The sequence below is a fragment of the Cottoperca gobio genome, chromosome 4, assembly GCF_900634415.1.
Source record: "Cottoperca gobio chromosome 4, fCotGob3.1, whole genome shotgun sequence".
NCBI classification, from domain to species: domain Eukaryota; kingdom Metazoa; phylum Chordata; class Actinopteri; order Perciformes; family Bovichtidae; genus Cottoperca; species Cottoperca gobio.
The window spans coordinates 22488493-22500382 of record NC_041358.1 but is presented as its reverse complement, the minus strand read 5'-3'; the positions used below and the strand labels follow the sequence as shown (position 1 = coordinate 22500382).

The 11890-nt window shown below is 42.5% G+C and overlaps 1 protein-coding gene across 1 annotated transcript; it reads right to left on the bottom strand.

The window, feature by feature from the left end:
* Window positions 1-3212: 3212 nt before the first annotated feature.
* On the bottom strand, window positions 3213-11659 carry hapln4 (hyaluronan and proteoglycan link protein 4). The gene is made up of 7 exons (XM_029429713.1): window positions 11468-11659; window positions 10079-10211; window positions 7434-7623; window positions 6954-7126; window positions 6655-6770; window positions 6099-6285; window positions 3213-4461 (listed from the first exon to the last, which is right to left on the bottom strand). The coding sequence occupies exons 1-7, from the start codon at window positions 11468-11470 to the stop codon at window positions 4070-4072; spliced, it is 1194 nt and encodes a 397-aa protein (XP_029285573.1). The 5' UTR covers window positions 11471-11659; the 3' UTR covers window positions 3213-4069.
* Window positions 11660-11890: the final 231 nt, after the last annotated feature.

The window sequence follows — 11890 nt, the reverse complement described above, 5'->3', positions numbered from 1 at the left end:
CACAAACAAAATGCTTTCAATGCATAATATATATAGCAGTAGCATGCTGAAGCGGAATTACACACAGAATGCGTAAGGCATTAAGGGAGATCATTTAGGGAGATGGGGTCATTTCAGAAGCTATTTTCCATGGGCTAATGCTGTGTGGATGTGGCTTCTGTTTGTGCATTCAATCATAACAATGTTGATCTGATACAAAGTAAAAGTTCATTCCTGTAGGGATAATCTCCAAGCGCTGCATTTCCCCTTGTTGGGCTGCATTGTACACAGTCAACAAATGAATCAAGTGCTAACACTTTTGTGGAGTAGAAAGCAGTTTCAGATCTTAATGAGGGCATTCGTTATTAAAACATTAATGAGTTATGACTCAATAAATTATTTGCAATGATGTAACAAGTCCCTGTTTAGTTTTTATATATATTATTACAGTATCCCTCTTGGCACTAGTGAGGTTATCTACATTTTGCCTGTGGCTTAATGTACGTTGGAATAAAAAGACAATTCACATTTCAGAATCTAGATTTCCTTATAGAACAAAACCACACAATCTGAAAAAGTGAACCTCCATAAACGAGATGGGAATCTGGAGTAACTGCTTTTCCAGTGGGACGCATTTTAGATACATGAAAAAAAAACACAGCTAGATCATGTTTTCTTATGTTAATCGTGATGAGTCTACACATTTCATTTTGGTGTAATACACTTTTATTGAATGAAATGCACCAGAGGAGCACGACACAGTGTGGCTATAAAGTAGACCACAAGATGGTGCTGATACGGAGAGAAGAAAGGTGAGGACAGGTAGAGACACAGGTGAAACAGATGATACTCTGAATAATACATTTATGGGATGCTTTGTGCATGTTTGTAACAAATATATACACAGTGGGTTCTAACCTGTGCTTTCTGTTTGCACATGAGACAGACCTGAGCTGAAACACTGGGCTTGGGAAATCTAGGATGCGTCTCTTGCAAAGAAAAATAAACATATTTTATTAATAACCCCTGCACACCCATACAGGTGTGTCACTCATTGTCTGATGACGTGCCGTGCATGATAGCGCAGGTGTAGCTAATACGTTTAACGATAGCTGCATTCAGGGTGCTTGTTTTCTGCACGCTTGCTCACTGGACTAGCTAACTGACAATAATCAATAATGGTATTAGTGCCAACTGCCACCTAATTTTCCTGCTGTGAAAAAGCTCTATAATGATGGCAAAGGTGTCATTTGTAAAAGAAAAGCAGCAGGAGATGTGGATCAGTGTGTGCAGAGAAGAGTTCTAATCAGGCTTAAGTGTAAACACCTGTGAGGTGCACCACCAGTGTGTGTGTAATTCCTTTAAAATCCTTTCTATGGATATATTTGACTACTATTACTCCTGTTTCATTCTATTCTGTAACCCCCTCCTCTCTGCATTTGCCCCTGGCCTGTTGGAGACTCTGACCTCTGTCACAAGCTGAAAAATGAGACCAAGCGAAAAAAAACCAATGCAATCCCATCGCTTCTGTATTTACTGTGTGGCAGCGCTCTGTTGTTATAGGGTCACCTAATTTCATTTCATGCTCGGCAGAGAAAGACGACGAGGAGGCCTGATGAAATAAAGACAGCACTGTCATCTTCTGAGCAAACTAGTTCAAAGGGTTCAATCACATTCCAGCAATGCGTCATTGCATCATCCTTCTACCTGTCTGTCTTTCCTCCCTGTCTTCACGTCAAATGTTTTTCCTTGTCATTAAATAAAGGGAGTGTGAAGAAGCTTCAGTCAAGGCCACTGCCTCTCTAATGTTCTGCCTCGTGAGGATTTTCAACAGCCTGTTGAGCTCACCATCTGTGGAATGTGTGGTCTCCTTGAGCACTCAGTTGGTCCAATATGTAGCTAATATTACTGATATTATTATTTTTAACCAAAGCATACTGCATACAGATCTGCCATTTCTGTTTGCTAAAGTGCTGGCAGTCAATATGTGAAGTGGTTGCTATTTATGATGACCTCGCTCTTACATAAGATGGAATTCGCTGCTCAATACCATGCAAAGTGAATTTTAAGTGGGTTACCATCGCAATCCTGAGCACATAAAAAACATCTAAATTACTTCAGTACTGAAATGCGGAATACATAATCCTTCATAAATTATGAATGTCATAGTGCATCATGGAGGACTTTGCTTATTAATTTAGTGGCTGTGACTTTAACGTCACCCAGTGGCACAGACTAATGGGGCTAGTGAGAGGTTTTTACAGGTCAAGTTAATCGCAGACTGCGATTACTTGATGATGTTGGACTTGAGATGAACATGACTTTGATTACATTCTGCCAGTTGCTATGACGATGACATGGTTCTGTTCTGCTGTGTTGGCACAACACCAACATGCTCCCACTCACAGCTGGGTTCACCACTCAGCGGTTTCTCCCACCGGCAAACACTGGAGCAGGCATACTTCAAAATGAAACTATTGAAATACGTTTTGTTTTTTTGCCTTCACAAGATTTATAGAAAATGCATGGAAACTAAGACAGAGAACAAGAACATACCTTTAACTTACCTTTGTGTTCTGACATTTTCTTTCTTTTGTTGGAACTGTAGGTGCATGTTGTGACACCCTGCTTGTAGTTATTGTAGTGTCTTGTAAGCCCATATGGACACATGTAACACAAAAGAGTGTCATGAGGCTCATTTGGTATCTTAAGTACAAAATGACAATGACTACCCTCTGCAGTTTGGCTCCATGGATGGAAGCCCGTCGGTCGACCGGTCAGTACACCACTTTGGTCCAAACACATCTGACGGACCCACACAGACTATCAAAGATCAAACTTTTCCTCGTCACGATTCCGGGTCAGCTCAAGTCCATGCGACGGTCCGTGTGGAAAGCATACCTGGACCTTTAGTCAGCGTATCCTCTACATTAACCTTCGAGAGGACCCTGCAGGATGATCGACGGTAAGATGATCGACTGGACAGGACACTGAACCTCTGATTGCTCACTACGCTCAGGCTTTGGTTTCTTGCTGCCATTAGTGTGTGAAAACGTAAGTGCTCTGGATAAAAGCATTGTATAAATGCAGTCCAAGTCCATTAAATTCATCCCAGCATTTAGTATGAAAGTGCATTTGCTATATTTCATTTAATCAGGACTTTGCTATTTGTCCCCCACCAGTAGATCTCATGATGTAGAAAAAACTTCACCCAATCACAACCATGTTTAAGACTTCAATTTATTTCCCAGAACATTCATCTATTTGTAGTGACAAACATATTCTGTAATAAAGGTTGCAGCATTTAATGTTTATAGTGCAATTTGTGGCCCAGGTAGCTCAGAAGTGCAGTATGTTAAGTAAATAGCAATTACTGTAGCATTGTATTTCTGCTTATTCAGCCTCGGCAACTACTCTCAGCCAAGCAATACATGCTCGCTTTAGTCTGAGCTAAGATGCTATCATAAAATAAAGCTATTTAAAGTGCAAATCTTTTAGAGCTAGTGCAATATTTACTACTTGTTCAGCTCTGATGATGAGATTGCCAGGTCTTTGTTAATGAGAAAAATGACTCACATTGTGCCAGAGGGTTGCTAACCAAGCATGGCACTCAGATACAGGAAATTACACTCGGCACAATCCAAACTTAGAGGATTCTTTTTCCATACAGTCGCGTAGATGATCCCGTCTCACCCCGTAATGAATGTTTTCACCCTGGCGCTGGGATTCTCAGCAGTCCAAACACTCACAGACATGTAAACACAGATATTCATGGCTCTCTGATCGGATGTGTGTCTGAGTGATGATCAAGCTGTTGTTGAACCTCACCTTCATCCAGCAACAGACGTGCTAACATACTCACTCTTTAGGATGATTGACCGGCTGGAGACGAGAGGAGAATCACCCTAATAAAGATGTCACCCTAAAATTTTGCACAGCCTCGCTTCTTTTCTCTGGCAAATCCGCAATTAAGTACATCTTGCCTGTGAGTGTTTTACTTTAAAAGCGATGAATGGAGTTTCCTGCTAGGCGACAGTTGTTGCTGTCAAATCTAAAATTGCATCTCCCTCTTGCTCTCAGTCTCTCCACTTTAAATTGCCCTCGTAGCATTTGTGGCGCTGCCGTTGCTGCTCTTCCTCTTTGTCAAACTATTTGCGAGGCTTTTTGTCGTTTCAGTACCATCTGCTGTTTCATCCTTGTTCTTGCGGAAACAGTAGACCCCATAGAGGCGGAATTTTTTATCAGGGAAGCCCAGGTGTCGGACGCCTGGCTGGGATCCTCCACAGCGAGAGCGAGGGTTGACTATGGGGTAACGGATGCTTCCATCCTCCAGCCAGCCGGCTTCACAGCGGTCCAGAAGCTGGAACTTCCATGCAGCAAACAGCTGACCCACTTTGGCCACCGCTGAGGCATCTCGAATGCACGCCTTCATCGCCTCCACATAGTTCACCTTCTTAAAGCGTTTCAGGAAATACACTTTGCCTGTGGGGATATAGATGGAGAGGATGTTTGTTGTAAGGACAACTGAAAAGGTGAAGGTAAACAGAGCAAGTGCATTGATCATGAGGGCAGAAGGGAAGAAAGAGAGAGTCAAGCCCCAGAGACAAGCGGAGCCCTGAGGGAAGATATTCTCAGCTTCTCTGTCTGACTGTGTTCAGAATATCAAATCGTTCCAACTGCCGTCTGGGCAGCTGCTCAAAATCGAAAGACAATACTCTTAAAACGCTTCCATTTTTGCTTTCATCTCACCTCTGGGGAGACTTTTCACCTGGCTGTATTAAAGAAATTCTGATTGGCTGAACTGAATCACAAGGTAAGCTTCTTGTCTGAAAGAAGCAAAGGATAAAGAACGTAACCAGGAATAAAGAATTTGGCCGTTTCTCCAAACAGCAACAACATAACAATCATGTCTGCAACCTCAGGTTTGCGCTCGGCTCTGTTATTGATTTTATGCTTGTTTATCCGACTGCTGCCTATTAGAGAAGCAGAATATTGTCTCATATTTCCCCAGGGGAAGCTCAGTAAATACCTTCCAGCTGGACTGAGCAACAGTATCGGTCACGACCACTGCTGAAACCTCCTTCCCACAACAGACTGTCCACAGTAATTAACACACGGGGGAGCCATGAGCAATCGTTTAAGGTTTCTGTCATACCATCTTTTTTCCCGCTGAGGAAAAGTGCTGGCATGGCTTCTTTGTTCCAGTTCATCCCAAAATTGTTTATGATTAATTGAAGAAAGTTGTAATTGGAACAAAAAGTAGAATACTTGCTTCCAAATTGTAGTGGAGAAGAAGTTTAAAGCAACGTAAAATGGAAATACTCAAGTACCTCAAAATTGCACTTAAGTACAGTACTTGAGTAAATGTACTTAGTTACATTTCACCACTGATAACAAGTTTTAATCTGTACAAAAGGTTAAAAACAACCATTTGTCTGTTTTCGGCCAAGAAATAAGATTGCTTTCAGGAACATCAATAATGTATATGTATTTTCCAAAATAACAAAATGTAATGTTAGTAAAACCTGGATTGCAGGTATCTTTCAATAATAATTCAATGAAAACCTGTGTGAGAAGGTAAACCCTTTTTCTCATCGTACATGTAGACTTGTTTTGTGGATCATTTTCATGAAAAAACTAATCCAGCTTCTGACTTTCCCCCAAAGTTATATTGAGCTCATGAACCTGGAGGTGTGTGACGGAGACACTATGGCAGACTCTCTGTGGGGATGTGATGTAAATCAAAGAACTGGGAGATGAAAGCCGATGCTTGGCACCCAGAGGACACCGTAGCCCGAGCATGGGCAGAATCAACACAGCCTGATGTAAATCCAATGGCCTTAGGCTGAGATGATCACAGACACAGATCAGAGACATGGACATCATTTCCCCACTGGCCGACAGTCCTAATGTATCCTCTTCATATAAAGAACCACAACAATCCAGTCAGTATCACCAGCTTCTCTTCCAATCGTGAGCCAAAATACTGAATACTCAGTTTATATTTTAGCTGTGTGATCATATAGATGGACTCCAAAGCGTTTCTGATCTTCAGATACAAACATGTCTGTGTACACAACTATGGCCACCAACCATACATCTCTCTCTCTGTTTCTCACCATTGAGCTTGGAAGTGAAGCAGAAAGCATCATAGCGCTCATCCTCCTTGTGCCTGTAGCCATAGTTACGAACGCCAGCGGGGGTGTCCTTGCGGCCGCACTGGTCTCTGGGATGAGAGATAGGGTACTGGACTGAGCCGTCCTCCAGCCATCCTGCATTACACCAGTCGAGTCCTTCCAGCCAGGCCTGTGGAGGGAGATAATGTACGTTAGAGGGTCACACTGAAGGATTAAATACACTATTACGAGGAGAAAGAATTTCACTTATCTCTTCTGACATAACTCTAGACTTCATATGTTTTAAATAGGAGGATGGACCTTCAGTAAAATGTCTGCACTGGTTATATGCATATTGTTAATTTTAGACGTACTGCTCTGAAGCAGTTTATGAGGGTTGTAGCCAGTAAGTGCATTATTACAACTAAAACAGTGGCTATAAATGAAGCTGTGATCTATGTAGCTGCAATAAATCCTTGGCTGTGATTTCTCCCCTCGTCTCTCTTAATCTGCCTTGAACATGACAAACATTTGAACTAGAGGAAAAGCATAAACTCACCTTGTGCAGTTGAGAGTGAGAGGCCAGAATGGCGTCCTGCTGTTTGCAGGCATCCTCCCCCTGGTGGTAGTTGAGCTTATAGCGCCCCTCCCGGGGGTAGTAGGGAAACACCACTCCTACAGGGGGGACAGAAACAGACCTTCAGTTGAATGTGAGTCTGTAAAATGTTTGAATTTCAGTTAATTTCATGTGAACCGGTCTTTCTCTCCGGCCAACATTTTATACAAGAGCCAGTCGAGCATTAGAAAATGTCAGAGCTAAAAACAAAATCTCTTCCAACTGCATCTTTAATTCCTGACCTTCTAGGTCGAGGTTGACAAATCCTGTGTCGTCTTCCATGTCGTTAGTGACTTCACACTCGAAGCGTCCGTAGTCCTCCAATGTGACATTTTGGATGATCACTGAAGCGTCACCGGGCCCTGCCTGCTCCAAAAACACACGGCCTCTGTACGATCCAAACACACGCTGCTCCCTGGAGACATCCGACAAAAGGATTTATAAAAGTTGCTACGAGCAAAATAATTCAGAAATACTCAAAACTTGAAGGTGGACTTTATGAGGCACCCCCCCCCCCCCCCCCCCCCTTACTTTATAGCCTGCTGAAAAGAGCAATAAATGTCTTTGTTACATATGAGCGGGTTAGTGAGAATGAAGTACTACATTGTAAATGTGTGCTAGGGCTCTATAGTATGGTGATCAACATTTGTTGGATTGTGCCCTATAACTGAGAAACAGAAGAATTTATTGAAACAATAGATACAAAATGATCGACTGAAAACCTTCCAAGTGCCACGAAGACGTCCTCAAACTGCAGCGCATCAGTCACTTTGGTCCATTTAATCCGAACGCGAGCAGGGTCGGAGTTCTCTGGCTCGTGGTGGAATCTGCACGGCAGAGTGATGGAGCCGCCCCGATGTGTCACCACTTTACCAGGAGCGGTCTGCACAATCACTGCTCCGGTGTCATCCTCTGTGGGAAGAACAAGTATTTGGGGAATGATAATTAACTCGCATGTTCTTTCATCTTGCTGGTCTGCTTTCTCATCATTTTCGTCTCTCAACTCCAGCACCATTCTCGCTACTCGGACTGTAAACAATGTTTGTTCTTTGTAGTTTCTTTGTTGGTGCCGTACAGGACAGTATGTACATTATGCTTCTTGCTTATTGTTGACAGTATTTTTGTTGTTGGTTGTATGTACAGTAAGTTTGTCCCATGTTTTCTTTTTTGTTTTGTCTTACGGGCACAATAAAGCTTTATTGAATTTAATTGAATTGTCATTCGTATATTTGCAGTCAAGTCCTTGTCATGCTGTTTGCAATCACCCTTGACAATACTTGTAACTCTTAATTAAATCGTACAATTAAATCTACGATTGTCTTTGTGAGAGACACCACAGTCAGGTGCCCACAAATTAAATAAAGACTGTGCTGTCACATTAGTGCCTCAACATCCAGCATATCAATAATGGAGAAGAAATAGTCCAGCGTGCACTCGCTCCTCTGCCCAGACCTATCGTCAGATAACCATCCATCCATTCTCTGTAACCGTGTTATCGTATTCAGAGTCGCGGAGGAGCTGGGGCAGCTGACATTGGCCGAATGCCCTGAACAGGCCAGATTATCACAGAGCTGACGCAGACAGACAACCGTTCACGCTCACATTCACATATACAGGTCATTTAGAGTCAATAATTAACCTAACATGCACGCTAACACGGGGAGAACTTACAAACTCCACACAGAAAGGCCCAACCTGGAACCCTCTCGCTGCGAGGTGACAGTGCTAAACCTCTGCACCACCTATCATCAGATTACCTCACTCTACATGTTGGACTCAACCCCCCATGGAGAGCTGTTTGACAAAATGACCCACAACTAATGGTAACCACAGGCTTCTTCTCCTAATGGGAAATAACAAGACCTAGTTTGCATTTCTAGCAGGCATTTGCTCAGGCCCTGTGTGTGTGTGTGTGTGTGTGTGTGTGTGTGTGTGTGTGTGTGTGTGTGTGTGTGTGTGTGTGTGTGTGTGTGTGTGTGTGTGTGTGTGTGTGTGTGTGTGTGTCGATGCAACCAAAGACTACGCACGTGCGGGGTAAACATTTGAAGAGCGGCTGCACGAGGTTTCCTGCTTTATTCTGGTATCTTCAAAGCTGTTTATCACCAGCAGACATGAAAGCAAAGTGGTGTTTAATCAAATCTTTAAGACCATTATTTCCCAATGCAGCGACAGACTGATGTGAAGACAAACAACATCATGTTACTAGTGACTCCTACTGGTTATTCAGAGTCTCTCTGTGAAGGGGGTTGTGATCTGAAGATGGGATGGTATGCAACTCTACATGCGCTACACCGTCACGTTAAAACTGGCAGCTTAGAAGCAGCAGGCAGCCGTTAATTAGTGCAAACAAGCCTTGAAAAGAACACTGTATGTTACCTGCGCAGCACCAGACACACAGCACACACACACACACAAAGTTAGGGACTAGCCGGAAAACAATGACAAACTTATTTTTCTCAGAATTTTGGTGGAGACTAATGGACCCGAAAGGAGAAGGAACATGGGACTTACGTTAATCAGGTGGACTCGATCATTTTGCATGTGCTGAATGTTTAGTATTGATAACATATTAGCCATAATAACTTTATAAGGCAACAAGATGTCAGCTTGTGGATTTATTCTGCCCTCAAGCATCCAAAATGTTTTACTTTGAGGTACTTTACTCAACTTTTTTCATTTTATGCAACTTTATACTCATTTCAGAGGGAAATATCCACTATATCATATTATCCAATGGCTCTTGTTGCTAGTTGCAAAGTATCTGTAAGAATGTAAGGATTTACATATAATGCATATGTAGCGGACGTGAAGAGGAGACATTGGAGAATACCTCTCTAATACAGGAACAAATGTATGTTTATTAACCTCTACATGCAGATATTAAATGGACAGTCAGGTCTCATGCAGTTAGTTTAATCCCTGATGTCATCAATTTTCTTTGTGGCAAATGTTAGGAATTCATTACAATCCTCAAATGAATACTTGGTAGTAGTTCTAGATGGGTTATGAACAACTTTGATAATGTTAATGTTAACATCCTTGAAGAACAACAGCATTGGCTGCCAAAATACTGTTTGAAATACTGTGTGTGATTCTGTGCATATTCCTCCATATGGTTTGAAAATCCTTCAGTGGATTCTTTTAAAGGCTAGTTTTCTCCTTTATTTCTTTCTTTGGATCTTTAAGCCCTGGGTAAGACTTAACAAAAGCATCTCTATAACTCTAATGTGACCTCTGCAGACAGTGTATGCTATATATTGCTTAGCACATGATGTCACAGCTATGCAGATCAGTGCAGCATGAGACCTCCTGACTTTGCTGCTGTGAGCTGTAAAAAAAAAACAGGAAAGAAATCATTGTTTCTTACCAAGCACGTGCACCACCTTTCTCCTTCCCTTGTCTATGTCAGCAGGCAGGGAAAACACTGAGAGGGCAGAGGTCAGGATGAAAACCACAAAGGACATTTTCCCAAAGGCCAGAGGCCGCAGCTGCTTTAAGAACTGCAGGAAGGGACAAAACAGAGAATTGTGGTCATCACAGGTTAAACGAAAATGGAGAAACCAGACAGTAGCATTGCAGGGGTACAACCAAGACCTAAAAATAGAAAAGTTAAGAGTACTGAAAACAATCCACATCTGTCTCCTGCCGCTCAGTCATGTTTAAACACCAGCAGAGAACTCAAACTTTAGCTGTTTAAATGTTAGGTAGTTTAGTTGTTCATTGAGCAAAGTGAGCAAAACAAAAAGTAGCAGATCATTCATTAGTTCAGCTTTCTCAAAACAAGAAAATAAGGTTAGCTGACTGTGACTCGGCTGTGTTTGATTTGAGAGCCATGCTTTCAAGTCACAGTCTGCTACACAGAGCAGTTTTAAGCTGCCAGCTATGTAGCTCACAGTCACAGTATGAAAATAGGAGATAGTCCTCACAGGATAGTCAAAACCTAAAGCTTGTTTGGCACTTTTTATCTATACTGCCAAGTGGCAGTTGGAGGAAAAGGAAGTATTTGGAAAGTTTTGAGGAAAACAGGATTGGCTCAGAAGGGGCCAATAGTAAACAAAGGAATATTTGCAGAAATTAAATACTTACAGTTCCTGAAGAAGAAAAATAACATAACATATACATATTAGGCAGAAAGAGACTGAAACACATTCTGAAACTCTCATTAACATTTGTTAACAATCTCCCTCTGGCAGGGACCAATGAAGGATCACCTTGTTAAAAAACTTCTGAAAGATCCTGCTTCTTATTCTGGTCCAGTGCTCATTATCTTTCCGATCTCTCTCTAGGTTATGGATGAGCAGTGCAGTGCAGTGGTTGCTGTGAACACTACAGCATCAGGCATATTTTGACTCAGCATAAACCCATGATGGATGTGCCAGGGAGATGGCCTACACACTTTCAACACATGCTTACATGCATAGGTTGGACTTCATGTTGGGTTAAATAATATCTGACAACAAGAAAATCCAGGAGTCAAGTAGGTATGCTGCAGCCGTGTGCACTGCTCTGCGTTGTCAGTGTCACCTGTGAAAAATCACTTCCTATGTAACGGCACTGCTGCGGTACATACCATCTGAACAGGCCCCAGTGAAGCAGAGTTATCGAGTCAGCCACTATACATGCACATTGCACACTTTAAACAACCCTGCTGCATTATTTTTCTCAAGGTTAGTTCAATGGACATCCCTGCAGTTCCCACGCAGCACAGAGAACTGCAGAGCATAGCCGTACTAATGGAGCACAGAAGTGAACTTACCATGGCTATCACAACAGGATTAATGTCTGGATGGAGCAGATGTGCCGGCCGTTTAACTCCTCAGCCAGGCTAAACGTTGTTCTGCAGCAGCACTCACCTCTCTGCCTGCCTCTCTCTCTCTCTCTCTCTCTCTCTCTCTCTCTCTCTCTCTCTCTCTCTCTCTATCTCTCTCTCCGTTCCCAGTCCCATCGCTGATCTCTCGCACTGCAGGGGAACCACCAGTGTTTGTGGGTCCCGCAGTACTCCGATGACGCAGCACACATTTGACTGTGCAGGCTGTGTGGATAAGTCAATCACACAGCAATGATTTCACACTGATATGTTTGTGAATGTCTTTCCGTGCATTATTGAAGCCCATTATTGGTTTGGGTGTCACACAGTTAGTTGCAGTTAATGCAGTGAAACCTCATTAACTTTCAGGCA